The following is a 21784-nucleotide window of genomic DNA, read 5'->3' on the forward strand; positions in this document are numbered from 1 at the left end:
CTCGAAACGTTGGCTCTTGTGATTGTGTGACGTCTATGTCCAATAAATGGACATGTTTGGCAGGCGGCGCTGCTTGCCAAACATGCCTATTGAAGTTTACATGACCATGCTAGAACCATGTACACTTGCAGTGCAGCATTTCAATGCAAAATGAATGGGCATGTCCATCGAGATGCATTTTCCGCACCCGTATTGTTTTCTATTGCCCTGTTCACACCATACATGTGCGATGTTGTGCTGAAAAAGGCAGCTCAAAAAAAAAGGCAGCTTCTAACTATTCAAACCATCATTAACCCTTTGTTTCAGAAGACCCTGAAAGCTGGTTCTTTTAAATTTAACTGTTAGTGCAAATAAAAAAAATACCACGGATTGTACTCAACTGTATGATTTGCACGTATTTTATTTACATTTACAGTTTTCTGAGTTGCTCAGTCCACCCTCCATTCCATAAACAAAATCAATAGCCCCCCACACAGCTTTATATATATTGATTAGTAGTATGAACAAGCCCTAAAGTCCACCGCCTGTGTGAAAGAGGCCGAATGTTATTATACCTTATATCTCAGTGAAGTTTAGAAGCTTTGTATCACGCAGGGATGAAGGACAGGGCATATGCCCAAAGTATAGTGCTTCATTACATTGTTTAGGGTGTGGGCCACACATGCAAAGTCCTTAACTGGTTAATTTACCTTCGGAAAAAATAAAACTTAGGAATCAATAGTTTGACTCTTTTTGCCTATCTAAGAAGCTGCAAAACAAACTCTTACAATGGGCCCTCCTCCACACGTCAAAAATGCTCATTTTTGTCAAGGGCGGATAGAAATAAAGTGAAATACCTACCTTATTATTTGCTTCAGCAGGCTTCCTTCACTTTGAAAGCCTGGACCCCTAAGCTGATCCTCTTTACCAGTCGCAGCTCCATGACGTTATCACGTACAGCGCAAAACCAGTAGTCCTGCATTGTACGTGAGGACGGCTATGGCCCTTCCACATCATGGGAGTGTAATAGAACACCTGCTGCCTGGAAAAGTTGAAGTAGGTAAATAATTAAAGTGCAACTCAAGCTAAAGCTTTTTTTTTTTTTTTGCTTTGGAAAGAGTGGATCGGGATTAGGGATTTGTCACTGTGTCCCCTTGAGGAAGGGACCCTGCATGGCCCTGAAACATTGACAATTTTGACGTATGTGATGTTTTTGCAATAGACAAGACTTTCTTTGCATTTGGAGTGCTGGTGGTCTTCATCAGATCTCTAAGGTTTTGCTATCCGTGCCGGTCTCTTCGAGCATCTATCCTATTTATATTGTAACACTGTAAGGTGTGCACTGTGCAGCAGACATCTTCAACGTTATATGGAAAACTTGTCAGGTATTTATTGCTGTCTGTGTCCCCGTTAGGGAGATTCACCATCTCTATTTGTCATGGTGGCTGTTAACACCAAAAGTGTTAAAGAAAGAAAACCCCAAATTTTGGGTTTTCACCAGATCAGGAATGGGGGGAAAAATCTTCCAATGAGGATACTAGTTCTGTTGACCCGGCTGACCACCAGTGAGTTCCCTCACTTGGGAGTAATTTCCTCTCACTTCCTGTTGTGGCACACAGATGACAAAAAAAGCTTATAACCCTCCCTTAAAAAAAATGTTGGGCTTTAGTTCTACGGTAACCTTATTCTTCAACCCATAACAAAATGAGCATTTAACGATGCAATGGGAACTAAGTGGTGTGCACTGAAAAAAAAAGTGCCTTTTTTCAGTGCAGCGTGATGTGACCTTGCACCCTGCTGTGCCTGTAGAACTGAATGAAATGTCACTTGTGACATTTAAATCAATTTCTACTAAAAAAAAGTACACATTGCAATGTGCCGGGAGTGGCGCATCACCACTGTGTCGGGTGATGCACACCAACCGTTGTGCCTTTAGCGCAGCTGGTGTGATTAAGCTGTCCATACACCAGTAGAATTTAATTCCCCAAAAATTTGTTTTCAGAACCTTTGTTCGATTTTCTAATAGGTAATGAGGTAAAATTGGCGATTGATTTTGAATGTAGTGATGAAAAAAAAAAATTTGAGGGGGCATAATAGAAAAGGTTTTTTAGACTAATTACGTTCTAACAGTGAAGGTGAATTTTGTTTGAGAAACTCTATTACTTTCCAAAATTGAAAAGTTCAAACAAAAATAAATTTCCAGCAAGATTTGTCCAGTCTCTGATTGCAATATCGAATGCTCTGACTAGTTTTACCTACCAGTGTACAGCCAGCTTTAGTTAACATAAGGTGCCATAATTTCTGTCTTTAGGTTTAACTCTTTTGCTGCCAGAGCCTTTTTCACATATGCTATAACACTTAACACCCCCAAAACATTATATATTTCATGACCTGTAGAATAAAAAGATAGTAGTTGCAATTTTTGTGCAACTGATTATCAAATCTATATTTTTAGAAAAAATTACATTCAAATTAATTTTAGTGCCCATAAGCACATGTGAAATGGCAAAAAAACTACGGTACTTAAAATGATTAAATTATTAAAAGTATTTTTTTATTTATCATTCATTAATTGACACAGGGTTCAGTTATACTGAGATGATTGAGTCATAGGGGTTGATTTACTAACCTCACAAACACGCCATGCAAAAACACGCCGACTGCGCGCGCGCACGCGCGTATACGCTTGGCGCGGAAGCGTATGCAGGTTATACAGATGCTTGATGAATACTACCAACGCGCGCGCATGGCGTGTTAAAATGCTGAGGATTCAATAGGGATGTGCAACAATCAACAGCAAAGGGAAGCCCAGTGGCTGAGCGGTTAGAGGACCTGCCGCACAACACCTATGTCCCTGGTTCAAATCCTGCATCAAGTGAGTAGAATTAATCCACATACAGCAATGCAAATATCCTGGCCAAAATCAGAAAACTGATAAATCTACAGACACAAAAATATAACAACAACAGTACATATATGCCAATCACACAAATCGAAATGTGTACATTATTTATATGCTGTTGTGAATGGGTTCCAAATGGTACATATTCACCTGCGAAAATCCTGCGCACAAGTGTTCGTATATGCGCGCATATATTCTCATCTCGCAGCTTCGTAAATCAGCCCCATACTGTCGTCTAGAGAAGGATTTTGACACTGGCAAACAAAAAAGCATTGGCTTGACAGGTATATCCCCTTCCACCATGCTTCAGGTTTTTTTCTAGTGTCCTAGGAGGATGGAGACCTTTTCTCTACTGAGAAAAGTTTGCCAATTTTACTATTAATATTATTTTATTTTTTCATTTACATGCTTCTGAGCAGCTATCCGAATTAGCATTTCTTTGGCTGTAGATTTTGTGACCGGATCCCTCTAGACCAAAGATTGCAGGGCCTACTTTAAACCTGACCTTTGAGCATGGGGCTCTGCCTGTGGCATATTCCACGCCTTAGTGTACTGTGTTAGGCTGGGCACACACCTTACAACCATCGCAAGACTTTTGTCTTGCGATGGTTGCAAGGTATTTAAAAAAACGTATGATCTGCCTATGTTGCATAGGCAGATCGTACTTGCGATGATCGCAAGCCACGCCCCTGAGGGGCGGGCTTCCGATGACCGCAATGCCGAACGGGCAGTGTGCGCTTGCACACACCGGCCTGTGCGGCTGTTATCGTACGGACATGCCACAAACCCGCCGAACATCGTACGATGCTCGGCGGGTTTTCAAACATGTCCGTAAGTTTAAAGTCGTGCGACCTTACAGTAGTAGAGGTCGCACGGCTTCCACACACCTTACGATCATTGTACGATCGCGGGATTTCCCGCGATTATCGGACGATAATCGTAAGGTGTGTGGGGACCCTTAGTTACAAAGCGCTTTCCAGGTCCAGAGCCTTGGCTGGTGGTATGAGCCAGTCTTTGAAGAACCCTTTTGCTGCCAGCACCATATCCCTTACGGCGCTGGCTGCCGGCCTCTGTAAACAGTATAGCCGCTGGGACTCTGTTTACCTGCGTAAAGCTGACTGTCAGCTTTATACTGGAAGAAATTTTGGTGGCTGAGCCGCCGCCAGATCACTTCCATGGGCTGGTAAACTGCTTCTTGCTTGGACCGGCATCATGAGTGTTGGCGGGAAGCCTGGAGAGAGGCCAGCAAACATTCGCTGATCGCCTCCCACTGAATGAAGTCAGAAGCGATGCTGATGCATCACTTCTGATTCTCAACAGTCATTTTGTGGCTAAAGAAGCTGGGAGTGAAACTGTTAAAATACAATCTGTGCTTGAACAGCTTCTTTGAAGTGCAAAGTTGATATTAGGGGTCTAATAGATCCCCAATTTCACCTTAAAGAATACCTGTCACCACTAATAGGCTTTCACACAGGGGGATTGTGAGCCCCCTATGTGGAAGCAATGAAGTTAAGAAAAAAAAAAGTTAAAAAAAAAGTTCAATACATTTTTTTTGGTATTTAAGTCCCCTGCTCATGCTCACATACTAACGTAAACGTGTGACAGGTGCGCCTACATACGAAAACAATGATTGCACTATACATGCTAGGTATGGCCACGTGCACCAGAGTGAGAGCAATAATTCTAGGGCCAATATTTATGGATAACTCTAAACTGATGACCTGTACAGGCTTTTACAAATTATGGAACATTTGGGGTACCGTAGTTTGTCACTGTTTCATGAGCGCACCCTGTTTTAAAGCTTGGCATGTTGGGTATTCATTTACGCAGCACAACCTCATTTTTTATATTTTACAAACAAATGTGGTATTGTGTTTTTGTGCACTAGCATTAACTTGCGTATTGTTAGCTGAAATTTGAATCTGAGTTTGATAAAGAGTCGCGCTAATGTCATGCAACATAAACATTTATAACTGCCACCATTTTATTCTACAGGGTCTGTGCTTTCAGTAAATATACTGTATAATTCTCATGGGTTTTAAATAATTTTCAGGCCTAAAATGTGGATTATAACATGTGTGCAAAAAATGCTCTGGCAGCAAAAGGGTTAAAGAGTACGCCATGTGGGTTGAGCATGAGGACTGCTGCATTTATTGGTCATATTGAACACCACCATTACCCCCCTCTTCCATTGGTTTCTTTGGAAAGCGTTAACACACAAAAAAAATTAAGTGCTGCAACACTAGTCACTGTATCTTGCATTCACATACAACACTTTTGTTCAACACCTTTTCAGTTTGAGGTAGCATCTTCACGCTCCTCTTTGCAAGAGACATACGTTTTTTAAACTTCAGTAAACCTACAGTGACCTAGTCACCTCTGGCCTAATATCTCTCCAGCCTTTAGCAGCTGGTTGTGAGTACCAAAGGTCTCTACCTGGTGTTATCTATTAGATTGTTCCTGTTAAGCAGTGCAACATGTCACATCCCAATTGCAAGAGGAACAGTCCTGCTGCAACAGACCTCTCCAGCTTATGATTCTCTAATAGCTCTAGGGTGGCCTGCAGTGTCCCTCCTCAGACCCCTGACATTGATAGCCCGGATCATTGTTCCCTGCTCCAGTTAAAACACTCCTTGTAGTCTGCCATAGCTCCATCAGGTGTGGCCCATTCCTGTGACTTATCCAGGGAGGAGTTCTCCGCAGTGATGCTGGATTTTATGGGTAAAGCTGCTACTATGTTTGCTGACTCTGAGATCATAAGCAAACTTCTACACCTCCTCCTGAATCTTTAATATTCCTGTAGCTGTAGCAGCCTCTGAGCCCTCTGGTGTTGATTCTTTGGCTGATGAAGAATATTGCAAATCCTTATTGGATTAGTTTTTTCTTGAGGGGCCTCAATCAGATGATTTATCTCCCAGATTTAAATATACTATAATGGCTCTGGCATGGTTTTGATCTATAATTGAGAGCTGTCTGCTGCCAATTCCAGCAGCTTTCTTGGACCCTCTAGAAAGTGCCACTGAATAAACCCCACCCAATCAAAAGGCTGAGGGTGCGATATAGGGGGACTAATGTGTTTAATTATATCAGGGGACCCTCCTTTATTTCACTTTTCTAACTATATCGGTATTTCCAGATGATGCAGTTTTATAGTCTAATGAGCAACATATGATTTAATAGAATGAAATGACCATTTAAAAGAGACAAGACATAATATACATTAGATGTATGGATTTCTTAGGGCATTTAATATGACCAATTAGTCTTCTTTACATTATGGCATAACAACATTTGGCAGACCTCCTGCCTTTGCTCGAACTGCAAATTTGCAATACCTAATGTGATATTTTATAGCCTGCTTGTGAAGCTTAACTATTCAGTCTTATGATTTGGTCCCTGAATTATGAATTTTGGGAAAATAAGGGTGGCATTATGGCATACGATCCCTCTTACTCAGTTTTGAGTGCATCGAACCTTATTATTGTCACACTCTTCATTGCTTAATCCAAAACTAAAAAAGTTTTGTTCATACCTTAATTAATCTATGTGCAGTCCCTGCAATTCATAAAGAGTAGATACTTTACTATAAGAAAATTGTCTAAAATTAGTGCGACACATGTCTCAACTAGCGACAAATTCATGTACCAAAAACATGTCAGAAACATGTACACAAATTTGTTGCATGGAGGCATGCTAGTTGTGGCACTGGGACCGGAGAGTCCATACTGCACTTTCATCCTCAGTAGCTGTTCAGCCATCAAGTAATTGGTTGTTAGGACGCGGTTGACTGAATAGCTTCATTGGCTACTAAGTTGATGTTGGCTCTGCAGCCAACAGCATCTTAGCAACCGACGACACTGTGCAGTCAATAGCATCCTAGCAACCATGGACACTCTGCTCCTGACAGTTTCCTAGCAGTTAGTAGCGGGAGAGGTTGGCGCACACAAACATGCCTTACTCTTAACATAGTTACATAGTTACATAGTATTTGAGGTTGAATAAAGACATTAGTCCATCAAGTCCAACCTATAGGATCTCGTTTTTAGGAGTACTTGTACCCATGTATATTACTGTCCCTTAAAAAATCGTCCAAAAGTTTCTTGAACAATTCCACTTTTTTTGCTGAAATCACTGCCTGTGGCAGTGAGTTCCAGACCTTAACCGCTCTAACTGTGAAGAACCCCCTTCGCCCCTTGTGCTGGAATTTTTTTTCCACCAATTTTAGGTTATGGCCTCTAGTTTTTGTAACGTAGTTAATTTTAAATAGTTTATCGCCAATGTTGCTGTCACCATTGAACATTTTGTACATGGAGATCATATCCCCCCTTAATCTCCTCACCTCTAATGTGAACATGTTTAAATTTAGTAGCCTTGTCTCGTAGCTCTGGTCCTCCATACCCCTAATTAGTTTGGTTGCCCTCCGCTGGACTTTTTCCAGCTCAAGGACATCTTTTCTTAGTACTGGTGACCAGAACTGGATCGCGTACCCCAGATGAGGTCTAACCAATGATCTATAAAGTGGCAAAACTATAGACTCGTCCCTTCAATAGTTCCCCTTTTTGATGCAGGACAAAACCCTGCTAGCTTTGTTTACAGCAGCCTGGCACTGCAAACTACCTTTCAGTTTGTGGTCTACAATGACCCCCAAATCCTTCTCCATTTCTGACTTCCCCAGCGGCATACCCATAATTGTATAACCCATTTGTTTATTTTTAATTCCAAAGTGCATTACTTTGCATTTATCGACATTAAACCTCATCTGCCACATTAATGCCCATTCAACCCCCAAATACTATGTAACTATGTAACTACACTTAACCCCTTAAGGACGGAGGCAATTGTCCAAGTTCTGAACGTAAGCAAAACATAGCATTTGAGCTATATGTCTGTTCAACTATAATTTACCCCTTTCACATCAAGTGCACCCACATCTATTATATATTGTTTCTTAGAGGACAAAAAGGGCTTTCCAAACATTTTTTCCAAACATGCACACACATATTTTATTCAGCATATCATAATACCGATATGTTTTGCTGCAATAAAACACCCATAATTGTATTCTACAATGTCCCATAAATACATGAATACTCCCATTTTCAAAACTAGACAACCCAAAGTATTCTAAATGGGTAATTTTGAGTTTAACATAAATAGCTGCAACACTAACAGGGTTATTCACAAAAGGCTGAAGAGTTTGGAGAAGGCAGGAGAAGAGAACAATCTAGGACAACACAGCTGACCTGGAAAGTGAGCTGAATTGGAGAATTTCTGCAAATCAACTATTTTGGTCTAGATTGTTCACTTCTCCTGCCTTCTCCAAACTCTTCAGTTTATAGTGAATAGACTGTAAGATAATCAAATAATTTAAACCTTAAATTTTACAAAGAATGTGTTGCACTTAAAAAAAATTATAATAATCGTCATGAAGTGCTAATACGATACTAAATAACACAAATATCTACAAACTAGCAGTAATTATTTTTAAGTTTGTCTTAACCATAGCACCCGTATTGTAAAAGTGGTGCAAATAAGAACTGCTTAAATCTGTTTCATATGTTGAAAAGGCTGCCATGAATTAAGGGCAGGGCATTAAAGGCTGTCATGAATTAGGCAGAGGACTTAAAGAGCAACTGTACCACCAGAAAGGTTTTACAAACGCTATATTGAATCGCCCCTAGTATGTGCTACCGTGTTTCCCCGAAAGTAAGACATCCCCCGAAAATAAGACCTAGTGTCTTATTTCGTGCAAAAAAAAAAATAAGACACTGTCTTATTTTCGGGGAAACACGGTAATAAGTGATGTATGGTAAGCTCCCTTAACCACATCAGGCAACATGTATATAAATGGTGTGGTCCTAAAGTGGTTACACCAAGGTCACGTCTGTACCGTTTATTACAGCCAGTCCCTGGCTTTCATATAAAAGGGTTTGGGTGGCTATAGACCTGCCCGATCACTTGTATACAGCTAGTGAGTGTGCTATCCTATCCACCGTGCAGGCCCGGGACTAGAAGGGTGGGTCTCTTCGCTAGACCCAAGCGTAATAAGCACAGTTCCAGCGGCTCATCTTCCCATTTCATGTACACACACACAATTTTAAGGCTTAACATGTTTGGTATCTACCCATCATGACCCCATCTTTTATATTTTACTGACAAATTGGGAATTGTATTCTGTGTGTGTGTGTGCTAAAATTCATTTTAGTGTATTTTTTTTTTTTTTAAATTGGCTTGATAAACATTTGTGCAAATATCTTGTGACCTGCAAAATTGCAAATTCTAGCCAGAAATTCTGATTTTATGATGTGCATGCAAAAGAGATTGCTCCAGACGAGAAGTGGTTAACATTACAGATATAATTACATTCACATAACAATTCAAATGTTGTTTTCAGCTTTTCCATTGCCATTTTGAGCTGTGTTAGTCTCCTGGGTGTTGCTGCCTCTGTGAAACAAGAGAATTCCCTAGCCTAGCGGCATCACATATAAGGCTTTAATAGGTAATTCATCCATAAAACATAATTTGCTGACATTGTACAAACAGGTACAGATGAGGATATCCTTAGTCCACAATTATGTCTACTTTGATTTTCACAACTTTATCTTTACCTATATATAGTCAGACATACAGTATATTCTTACTGTTCCGAGCTTTCAAGAAAAGAGCATTTAGGCACCTCTCCAGTTTTAATACATATGCTTGAATAAGCAAGTGCATATTTATTATTTTTCTTCTTTATGTTTTATAATATGACATGGCCAAGCATATCTAGAATGGCCAAACTATTAGGAATGTTTCAGGTAAAAGCAAAGTTTGCAATTGCTCTAGAGTTACCATAAAAGGAGATAACAATCTTTTTTGCATATAATAAAAATTTAACTGATGAGAAAGGGAGCTTGTATCTGACATATGGAGAAGCTAAATATTATAGATGAACCAGGTAATGTTTGTTGAAGTAAACATCCAACTTAATATACTGTTGAAATGCATGTACATGAACTGTTTTATCTGATATAAAAATTTGCACTTTTGTTTCCCTAGTCTTCTAAACAGTAATTTCTTGGCATACTATACAACTAAATCCAAGAGGATGACATGGCCAATAAAAGGTTGCAGAGCTTTGCAACGTGCTAAATCACCTTCCATACTTCATCTTCACCTTTCCACCTTTCAAAAACAGAAGAGTAAAAGAAAAAACTTCCTCCAAGCAGTTTTAAGTGTTTCAAGTGTACAGAAAGTATTTTTTGTAGAAAATCAGATAATCTCTTAAGTAAGCATCTGTACACCCAGTGACCTACTTTGTTGTACACATTGCTTACTTTTTATGTTCATGGTATTCATTTCAAATATTTATGTATAAACTGCTACTTTTGGAAGTGCATCACATTTCATGACAGTGGTATTCAAATATTTTTTTTTTTAAATAGGTGTTGGTATCATCTGTATTTATTGGGCTGGAGACATAAATATGTAAAATTCCACATGAGGCAAAATCACTTTTAATAAAGTGCCAATGATTGAGTTATGTGATGTCTTATACTCTTCCAACTTCCAAAATGCTGCAGACAACTTTGTTTTTCAAGGGGAGTGGTATTATTTGTATTTATGGGGAATGAGAAATAAAGGGGTAAACTTCTATGTTGGGCAAATTCAATGAGCGGAATGAAGAATAAAAAAAAATTAGTTTTCATATACATTTTTCATATAACTTGTATTTGGGTCCAGACATTTAAATGAAATAGGAATTATATATTTAAACAAAACATCTATTTAAAAAAGGTGTCAAGAGCAACAATAAAGAAAATAAACATCCAACTATGCTTCTTGGATCACATTTTTATTTTTCTGTTTGGTTTGTAATTCTTTACATTTTTAAATTATGTTGTATATTAACAATATTTTATTAATATGCTGCCCATTAAACTGTAGGTACTGGAAAGGCTATGCATGAAAATAAAACTCTTGGTTCTGGATTTATTCTTGAGGGATTTTCTGACATCTCAAAAATTCAGACCGCTCTGTTCCTAGTGTTTCTTCTCATCTATCTTCTAACATTAACTGGAAACTTTCTCATCACAGCTGTAATTTTCCACAGTACACACCTTCAAAGTCCAATGTATTTTTTTATACGATTTCTTTCATTTCTGGATATCTCCTACTCATCTGTTATCCAGCCAAAGTTTCTTTCTGTTCTCATCACAGGAGATGGTAGAATAAGTCATGTAGGCTGTATAACACAGTTGTATTTTTTTATGTGCCTGACATGTACTGAGTTCATACTATTGACCGCTATGGGCTATGATCGCTATGTAGCCATTTGTGATCCTCTGCATTATTCAGTCCGAATGAATAAGCAATCTTGCTTTTTGTTAGCAGCATTATCCTGGATCATTGGGTTTCTGGATCCAATGGCCCATACAATTGCGATAGCAAAACTGCCTTTCTGCGGTTCACATATCATTAAACATTTCTATTGTGACTATTCGGTTTTAGTCAAACTGTCATGTGTTGACACGATGTTAATTGAAATGATGAGCCTAATCTTTGGTTCCCTTGTAGGATTTACTACTTTTAGCCTCACACTTACTTCTTATTTCTACATTATCTCCACCATATTAAGGATTAGTTCTGCCCTTGGAAGAAAGAAGGCATTTTCCACCTGTGTGTCTCACCTTACAGTTGTCATTCTATTCTACGGGACAATACTGATCATATATATGAGACCAACATCGCAGTATTCAACCTCTCTGGGGAAATCATTTTCTGTACTGTACACTGTCCTTATTCCTATGCTCAACCCACTTATTTATACTTTGAGAAATAAGGACGTGAAAACATCTCTTAAAAAAATTATTGACCATACCTTATGGACATATAATAAACACTAGGGAATTTTAATCCCGAAACAAAATTGTTCTGCTGGGGTTCTTGTTATGGGGGGGGAGGGGGGCTGTGTAACCACACACTGTGCTGTATTTTCATTCAATTAATGTTCCTTATTATAATCTGTTTCTCTGATTAAATGATTACAGTTGTCTTCTATCCAGCAATAGGCTTGAAGCCTGAAGAAAGTATTGCACTTGCTGTGACACATGCAGCCACCATTAACCCTGCACAAACCACCATAAGCTCTGCACAGACAACCTGAGAACCGCACAGCCGCCATTAACTCCGCACAGGCCACCTGAGAGCCGCTCAGCCACCATTAACTCCACACAGACCACCTGCGAGCCGCGCAGCCACCATTAACTACGCACAGACCACCTTAGAACCGCTCAGCCACCATTAACCTCGTAAGACCACCTGAGAGCCGTGCAGCTGTCATTAACTCCGCACAGACCACCTGAGAGCTGCGCAGCCACCATTAACTCCGCACAGACCAACTGTGAGCCGCACAGACACCATTAACCCCGCAGAGTTCCTTGAGAACTGCACAGCCACCATTAACACAGCACAAACCACCTTTAACCCCACAAAGCCCACGTGAGAGTCTGTACAGCACACCATAGAACCTGCACAGCCACCCAAGAGTTCGTACAGCCCACTATAGAACCCTGTACGCCACCTGAGAGTCTGTACAGCCCACCATAGAACCTGAACAGCCCTCCTGAGACCCCACATAGCCACCTATGATTCTCTGCTGGAGACATCAGATCAGCACCCCGGAGCAGCACAGGGTATGTAGCTTCATATTATTCTGCATTGATGTATAATGCATTGCTGGGATTTGTAGTCGTCTATAACTGGTTGCCATTCGGCATTGCTGTATAATGTATCACTGGTATTTGGAGTTCTCTCTAGCTGATGGTATTCTGCATTGCTGTATAATGTAATGCTGGGATGTGTAGTCCTCTCTAGCTTGTGGTATTCTGCATTGCTGTATAATGTATTGGTGGGATTTGTAGTCCTCTATAGCTGTTTGCCATTCTGCATTGCTGTATAATATGTTGCTGCAAGTTTGTAGTCCTCCATTGGGGTGCAGGTAGGGATGCACCTATGCTCAGGGAGGCTAATTGTCTAATAGGTAGGGGAACGCAATACTTGCCTTGGGCTCTCATAACCCACTGATGGGATGAGCAGAGAGGTCCCAGTTCTCATCCCCGGGACCCGTGAAAAGGTGAGCCTGCTTGGCCATATTGCCCTTAGAAAGCTTGCGAGAACTGAATCCACCAGCACAGGGAGAGAGGTCAGATTTAAAGCCAGATACAATACTAATGAGTAAATGTACTCTCTTTAATGGCACAGTATTCCACAGAACTATGAAATTAGAAATCAATCAGAAGTAGAACTAAACCTCATAGGAATGACATTTACTTTGCTAAAGCCCTGTGTATAATCAACAATTGCCTTTTTTAAGAATAAAAATACTCTTTTCACCTTTATTAATCCTTTAGTGGTTAGTGGGGTTAGTGGTTGGGGGGAGGGGGGGGGGCAAGAAAAAAATCTTGCACCGGGGGCCTTTGTTCCTTAGGTCCGCCACTGTAGGTAGACAGTGTGATCAAGCACCTGCAAATATAAAATGTGTTTCTTTATTGTTCAGTAAGGGGTGTATGATCAGTATTCAGTTATGTGGCTGCCTGCATTATGATTTGGAAACCTGGAAACAAAAAAGCTGTTGACCAGTATGCTTCAGTTTTCTGTTAGTTTTCTAGGGAAAAACATTTTTTTTTCTGTTGAGAAAACTTTAACAATTTTTTCCCAACAATTTTTTTTCTTGTGATTGTTTTTGTGCTTCAATCAGGCTTTTATCTTTTGTTGCTAAGCTGGGGCACTTCTGCACCTATCTGGATTGGCTTTTGGATTTTGGCATAGCATTGGTGACAATACCCAGACCCAGCTGAACTGCAGACTGTGAGGCGTGTCTGGAATGTGTGTTCGGGCACTGTGCTCTGTTTGTGGCTCTTTCTGAACGCTGTGTCCTATGTTAGTTAGCCGCGGAGTGCTTTCCAGGTCTAGAACTGTTGTGCAGCCTCTTGTGTGACCCTCTCTCTAATGACTTAATTCTGTAATTAAGCATAAGCTACACCTACTAGCTTTTCTTTTGGTGCTTTCCAGACACTATTGCTCTGTGCCAGTTCACTGCAGAGTGAACTACAGATGAAGAGCACTGACACTTCCTCCACTGTTCCCAGTCTCTGGCATTCTTTAATATATTCACTAGGTGGTTCACTGTTGTCCCTATTCTGTCAGCTCTGTGAAAATGATTAATGTGCTCAGGAAATATGTGCTGCATCATTAAGTCAAGTATTGCTTGCACACTCTCCTCACTCAGTTCCTGTGTGAGGTAGTATCTTCCTGCCTTTGCTCCTATTGCAAGTGTCAAGCTCTATTCACCCCAAATAGTCCTTGCTCTCACCAACAGTAACTTGGTAACCAAAGGCCATTAACCTTTCCAGTTCATGATCTGCTAACAATTCTGGGGCTGCCAGAAGTGTCCCTACTCAGGGTCCTGACACCAATGGCCTTGACATTTGTCCCATACTTGAGTCAAATTACTCCTCAGACTCCACCTTAGCTCCGTCTGTTGTCCCACCCACCTTTATCTTATCTAGGGAGGCTTTTTCTGCAGCTATGCTAGATTTTATGAATAAAGTTACCACTACGATTGCTGTCTGTAAACAGAGACTGTAAGCATATGTCTATGCCTTCCCTTCCAGACTTTTTACCTGACATTCCTGCAGCTGTTGTGGCCTCTGAGCCTTCTGCTTTGGATGGTCTGTCTGATGAGGACTCTCACAAATTCCTATTGGGTGAACCTGCTCCTGAGAAACAGCAACTAGATGTAATTACCCTCAGACTTAAAGATACCTTATCAGTTCTTGTTGAAGTGGTGTGAAACACCCTTAGAATGGAAAAGCCTGACTGAACATGTTTTTCTCAGTGTCGAGGATAATCCTAACAATGCATTAAAGCCTGATGGGCTGGGTAGGAGTCCTAGACATCTTGACGGTGCAAGAGGAATGAATATTCTGATCAATATTCTGGAACCTCGGCCAATTTGGTTATCCCTACAATGGTGGATTCCCCTACTGGAGGGTCTTCCAATTGGGATCCAGTCAGACAATGCCACTAATGTTATGTACATCAATCAGGGAAGTCATGACACAGAGAAAGGAGTAGAAAGGATTCTAGCCTGGGCAGAACTCCATGTCTTAACCTTCTCACCCATTCATATCCCAGGAACAGACAATTGTCATGCAGGCTACCACAGCTGGCAGCGACTGGACCTGGGGAAGTAATCCCTACATTCGTCGGTGTTTTAGGACCTCTGTCACAAGTGGAGGATGCCGGCCATGGACCTCTTGGTCTCCAGATTTATAAACAAACTGGAGAGGTTTATTTCAAGATGCAAAGATTCTCTTGTAGCTCTGTAGAATCAGTACAATCTGATTTTTTGCCTTTCCTTCTGTCTCTCCTCTTCTGAATGTCTTTCTTGTCTTCCTTGTCAAGATGGAGGTCATTCTGGTAATCCTTTAAGCTCTCAACTGGCCCAGCTGAATGTGGTTTTCTGGCAGATGCTTCGTGGGCTCTTGCAGACCGACCAGATATACTATTCCGAGGACAGCTTTACCACCCTGCTTCATTGACGTTGGATTTAACAGCAGGGCTGATGAAGACTAAGCATACTTCACCTGTTGCAGGAAAATACATATTTTATCCCAGGAAATACTCCATGGGAAAGATGTTTACCATTCTGAAATCAGCCTTGGATCCTTGGATCAGCATTTGTCATTGATTACCATCAAGTGGCAGATCTCAGCACTTGACATTTCATTCCAAAGACTGCTAGACTCTTTGGTCAAAATTTTGTACAGGGTGCCTTTATGTAGCTTTTTCTGTACGACCACCTGTGACTCCATGGACATGAACCCTTTGAACCTATTAAGGATATCCCACTGCTCACTGTCACTCACAAGGTTGCATTCACCTCTCCAAGCTGTGTAAAATAAAAAATCAACTTGTATGGGGAAGCTTTAAATGTGCCAAAACACAGCCGTAAGCTAATAATTATATAAAATCAATTCATTTATTGATGTACACATTAAAAACATAATAAAGGTAAACAATAGTAGAGAGAATGGGGTTTCAAATGAGGCATCAATAGTTTTTCATATCATAAAATATTTTATCGTACACAAATACATTTTTTTTTAGAAATTCTATTCAGGTGGAACAACCACCATGATATATATCTATATGTACAAAAAGTTCCAAAAGATCCTTACTTCACATTAACGTTGTCTCTTTTGTATACATTAAAGCCCTAGATTAGATACCTACATCAGTCTATACCACTTTTGTAGCACTCATGTTATGATACTGTATATTATTTGAATCCATATAATATTCAGACAAAAGATATCTCAGGGCTTGTATAGGAAGATATTTTCCTACGCGTTTTGCCTAAACAAGCTTCGTTAGGGAATATGATTGGCAACATTTAAACATAAAACAAATATTGAAATCCACAACACATCATGTACAATAATTGCATAATAAAATAGTAGCATACCAGCATCACCTGGAAAGAGGCGGATCAAAAGACGAGCCCAATGGAAAACACCTAGTTTCTGTCTTTCCTATGATATCAATCAAACCAATCAATCATTGATTGATTTGATTGATATCATAGGAAAGACATAGGAGTTTAAAGCTTAAAGGAGAACTATGAGGTGAGTGATTTTCAATTCCAAAGTATTTTATTGGTATTACATAGCGTGGCTGAGATAACAACAGTTCAAGTAAAGCTGACACGAATGATATACAGTCAAGAAGCAAAGTCTAGACATTGTGCAGTGAGCTCGTTCTTTGATACATAAAATGCCTCCTCGCAGGGAAGCTAGTTAGTTATTCATGGCAGGTGAATAAGTCATCTCCAGGAGCTTGTTACTCCAAAGTCGAACCCTGGACCACAAGGGGACCCGTCCGGGCTACCGTCCCTGTGCTCCAGAGCCGAAAGCATCGCTAAACTGTGATATAGCAGAAGTTATTAAGAATAGGGGGGACAGGGGACAGGAGGGACACACAAGGAAGGTGGGAGGGAGTAGGAAGGTAAAGTGCACCAGGGAAGGTGAGTGATTTTCATTCATCCTCATAGTTAGGGCCGACGTGTGACAATGAAACTGTTACACATCGGCTCTATTGATTGGGAAGTGAGCGAACACATGCCGTCGCTTGCTCACTTCCCGATCATCTCCCTGCAGAGAGTGGTGATTGCCCGAAAAATAATAGTTAGACATTCTGTGTGAAATTCCTGATATATATCTGTACCAATAAGTCGATGACAATCTTTGTTATTCATCTCTATGTCCAGCTCCAGTACTATAAACAGACTTGCCTTGCCACACCCTGGTTCGGCGCCGCCCTCTTCCACGTCGTCACACTGCTACTCCTCCCTCCAGCTGACTGTTGGCTTAAAGAGTGAGATTTAAAGTTGCTCAATGCCCTGGTAATGTTGTGAACATTGAGCAATCTCTCTATGCTGAAAAGACTTCCACACACCTGTGCTTTGCAGTTCAGTTATGCAGCCTCTGTGGTTGTACTCTGCATCCTGACTTACAGCCATTGTTTAACCGCCATATAATTAAATGGCCGGCCGGGACCTTCTTGGATGTAAGTGGCCATCTAAAGACAGCCTGCTAGCTCTGCCCACTTGTGCATGTCCCAGAAGGAAACTGCCATAATTTAAAAACAGGCAGCGATGCTTGTTTACATACAAGCAATCTGCCGGCTATATATGTGATGTATAAGGTGCCGGTCTGTGCGCTCCCCTCCGCAGCTCCCCCTCCCGCTGGTTCCAAACTCCGCTGTGCCTGGTGCGAGCCCGGGACCAGCACGGTGGCTCTGTGACAGGGAATCAGAGGGAGATCGGTACATGATCTCCCTCCGATCCCCTCTCCGGTATCAGAATGCAGAAGTGGTTTACAAGCATAATTCGTGATGTGATGATTTTGCTGATCTAATTTGAGGTTTTTACATATAGTACATGGAAGAGCACATGGATCAAGCACCTGAGTAGGAAATCTGGATGAGCAAATAATGGATGAGCTGGCAGTTGTTTGTATTAGGCTAATTTTCTAAAGGAGTTATGTGAATATTCACTTCAGTTAACCGATCATGTCAAACAGTGGCGGACCTAAGGAACAAAGGGCCCTGTGCAAGATTTTTTTCTCCCCCCCTTCCTGCTCCCAGGGGGGGGGGGTGCCGGAACTGGATCTGACTGGCCCCCCAACCCCCCCCCAGCTGTCTCTGCACTAAAGGAGCTTACATGCTAATGTCCCCCCATAGTCACACACTATTATTTTACAATCATATAGCTCTGACATATACCGTAGTACTCTGCAGAGAACACTGAGCCAGACACATCAGTCTCTGTACAGAGGAGCTTACAGTCTAATACAGAATGCCATCATCTATAGAGCACTACAAATCCCAGCAATACATTTTAAAGCAATGCAGAATAATAGTATATGAATTTGGTACATACTCTGTTCTGCCTCTCTGCTCTGGAATGCTGGCCTGATGCCTAATGCAGAGGGTCTCAGGAGGGTTGTAGAGGGCCTCAGGAGGGGTACAGTGGCTCTCAGGATGGAAAGATGTGTGGGTGGCAAAAGCGCTGTAAGCGGGAGCTGGGTGGTTCCACAGAAGGCTGCTGCGCAGGACCTAACGCAGCTGAGTCAATTTGAAAAATGTAATTTCCGAGCTGCAGGGGTCAGTTGTAAGGCAGAGTACAGAGGTTAGCGGTGTAACGTAGAGTGCAGAGGTAAGTGGTGTAACGCAGAGTGCAGCTGCCATTTTGAAGGGGCCCCCACTCAGTCTTCCTCTGCCTACAATCCCTGGGACCGGATCTCAGTGGGCCCCCCAACCGCCTTGGGCCCCAGGGTGGCTGCATCACCGGTAGTTCCGCCCCTGAAAAGCAAATTTCTGTTTACTTATGAAATCTGCATGTGATTAGATAATGAAAGTGAATACTCACATCATGTATTGTGTGACGAGTCTTACCTCCTTTACTAAATCAGCTTTAATGTTTGCTTGTTAAAAGTGAAGTTAAAGAATATATCATGGATAAAGGAAAAGGGCAAATGTTTCTCACAATGGTAAAACTGTATTTATATAGCAGTTATTAATGAAAATGTAATTTTTAGGGATGTACCGATACCAAGTACCGTACTTGGTACAAGTACAAGTACAGATACTTTTCGAGCTCCAAAACTAGAGAAAAATTCAAAAGTTAGGAGGCAGCTGTCATTTGTAAGGAGCACACAGAGCTCCTGGGATTTGTACATCTCTGTTTTAATGTATGATTTTGTTTTTATAAATATAAAAAAAAGGATGCACTGATACCATTTTTGCAAGTACTGATACATTTTTGTTTATTGTCATGTGACAGTTTTTCTAAAACAATATCGACTAATGATTTCAGGACAGTGGTGGAGCGCCAGAGCCAGGTCCCAGCTGAAACGGCGGCAACCCTGGTAGTTGTCATGAAATGGAAGAGCTATATAAGTGTTCACTTTTCACTATTCACTAAGTTAGGATATACCTTGCTAAGCAGACAGCCTTTACCGTAAATATATATTTTTTTGAGTAAAGGGAAGGATTATAGCTGGTGCTGTCCATGATTTTAGCAGACTAGCAGCATCCTTTTTTGGATTACTGTGATCCTAGTTCATTTTATTACGTCATTGCTGTGCTGTATGTGTATAGGCCAATGTAGTTGGATCTATTTGTGCGTTATAATTAATCGAAATTAATCGATTTAAAAAAATTTGATTCATCGAACACAAAAATTTTAATCATTAGCAGCCCTACAAAATTATCTTCTATTGGCAGAAACCTTGTGGTGTTTGTTTTACAAATAATTTTATTGAGAAATACAAATTTAACATCAACAGCCATATTGCAGTAGGGTGACGTAAGCCAAGGAAGAAGTCCCAAAAATACACAGAAATTAAAAATTATGCACTCGCACAAATGTCAAGATCTAAAATACAATCAACAGGCTAGAGCACACCAAAATAAAACAGTACAGTAAATAAATGGATTGACAAGGGATAAAAAGGCCATGTCTAGGCTCAAGGGAGCATAGCAGGGTTTAATGACTACGGCCATTAGTGTCATAAAACCAGGTCCAGAAAATAATGAGCAAAAGAAAGGCGAAAGCAGGATATAAAGATAAAAGGGAGAGAGAAAAGAGGAAAGTAAAAAAATAGAAAAGAAGTAAGGTGGAGGGAGAAAGAGGGAGAAGGGAGCTTTGCAGAAGCACCCGTGGGCCAGTGCATTCTGAGGCCCCATTCACATGTAGCGACATACCTTTGCAGCGGCCAAGATAGCGCGACTTTAGGGGCAACGTTCCAGCGACGATCCAGCGACGGTAGCGCGACCTTCTCCGTCGGGCTCCATAGAAACATGCAAAATCGCGCAAAATCCGCCGAAAAAGGGTAGAAGCGACTGCGACGAGCGACGCGCGACATGGAGCTAAGACAGCTCCATTGACTATCATTAGCCGGCGACTTCTCGCGATATCGCGCGGCAAAAATGCGCGATATCGTGGCGGAAATCGCGCGATAAGTCGCTACATGTGAACGGGGCCTTAGCAATTTCATCAGAGGGATAGCAGAGTGAGGTCTAAATTCAGTGGGAGGACATACTCAGGCCATGAGGACTAAACTTTCAGATAGGCAGAGTAAAAGTCATTCAGGACAGCTGCAAGCTTCTCATGCACCATTATACCCATGACCCTCTGTCTGACCTCCAGAAAGTTCAAAGTCACCTGTTTTTATGCTTTAGCTATTGTCTGGGAGGTAGCTTAGATAATAAAGTTTGCAATTTTCCGGCTTCTCTTAGGCTTCATTCACAGATGAACTGCAGGATCTTCCTTTGCTCAATTCGCAAAATGTGACTTGTGATGGGACCCAGCAGAACTCTAAAGAAAAAAAGAAGCTTAGACATAGGCGTGATGTGCCAAGAAGTGAGAAGAGCCAATAATTCCCTAAAAAGTGCAGGATAAATAGCCCTTTCTAGGGAGTCAAGTGATGAAGTAACCTGAATACCCAAATAAGGCAAAGAAGTGGGCCAAGAGAAGTAGTAATTAGATTGAATCTGGTGAAGCAATTGAGGTTGCAACATATTCAATGCCCTAGATTCGTTGACCTGGAGACAGGAAAGTGTACAAAGTACAAAATAAGTTAGGCAGTGAGACGTGGGGAAACGTCTTTCTTTTCAATTACATTATTACATTATTGGTAATGCCTATAAGCTGTATCGGCTCTATAGCCAGTCGCTTGTATGTAAACAGGCATTGCTGCCTATTTTTAAATTCTCACAGGGGCCAAACAGCAGAGACGGAATAGCCGAATGTTGCTGTGCAGCATACGGCTCAATCATTCTGTTTGCTACCACAGAGGTAGCGAGCAGAATTAAAAATGCAATGTAAACAAAAGAAAACAAAAAACGGCATGAGATCCCCCTCCCAAATCATACCAGACCCATTATGTCTGCCAGGAATGTTAGGAGGGACCCCTGAGTAAAAAAAAAATGGGTGGGGTTCCCCCAAAGTCATACTAGACTCCTAATTTGGGCACTAGCCTGGCAGGGCAGGAAAGGGGGGGCCACATGGCCTCGGCATTGAGAGGGTGCTTTTCCGATGGGGACAAGGGTCTCTTCCTCACAACCCTGGCCCAGTGGTTGTGGGGGTCTGTGGACAGGGGGGCTTCTTTGCATCTGGGTACCCCCTTTCATAAAGGGGCACTCAGATGCCACCCCCCCCCCCCCCCCCTGTTGATGGGGAATTTAGAGGTTATGATGGTTCCCCCCCCCCCCCCCCTCCTTGTGAATGAGTAATTAGTAGTTGTACCCCTACTCATTCACTAAAAAGTTAAATAATATGTAAATAAACTTTAT

General features: G+C 41.3%; 1 protein-coding gene across 1 annotated transcript; it reads left to right on the top strand.

The window, feature by feature from the left end:
- The first annotated feature begins 10995 nt into the window (after positions 1-10995).
- Positions 10996-11769, top strand: LOC108798260 (olfactory receptor 6C3-like). Its single transcript, XM_018569992.1, has one exon. The coding sequence runs from the start codon at positions 10996-10998 to the stop codon at positions 11767-11769; it is 774 nt and encodes a 257-aa protein (XP_018425494.1).
- Positions 11770-21784: the final 10015 nt, after the last annotated feature.

The sequence above is a fragment of the Nanorana parkeri genome, unplaced genomic scaffold, assembly GCF_000935625.1.
Source record: "Nanorana parkeri isolate BGI_ZX_2015 unplaced genomic scaffold, ASM93562v1 scaffold1440, whole genome shotgun sequence".
Classification (NCBI taxonomy): domain Eukaryota; kingdom Metazoa; phylum Chordata; class Amphibia; order Anura; family Dicroglossidae; genus Nanorana; species Nanorana parkeri.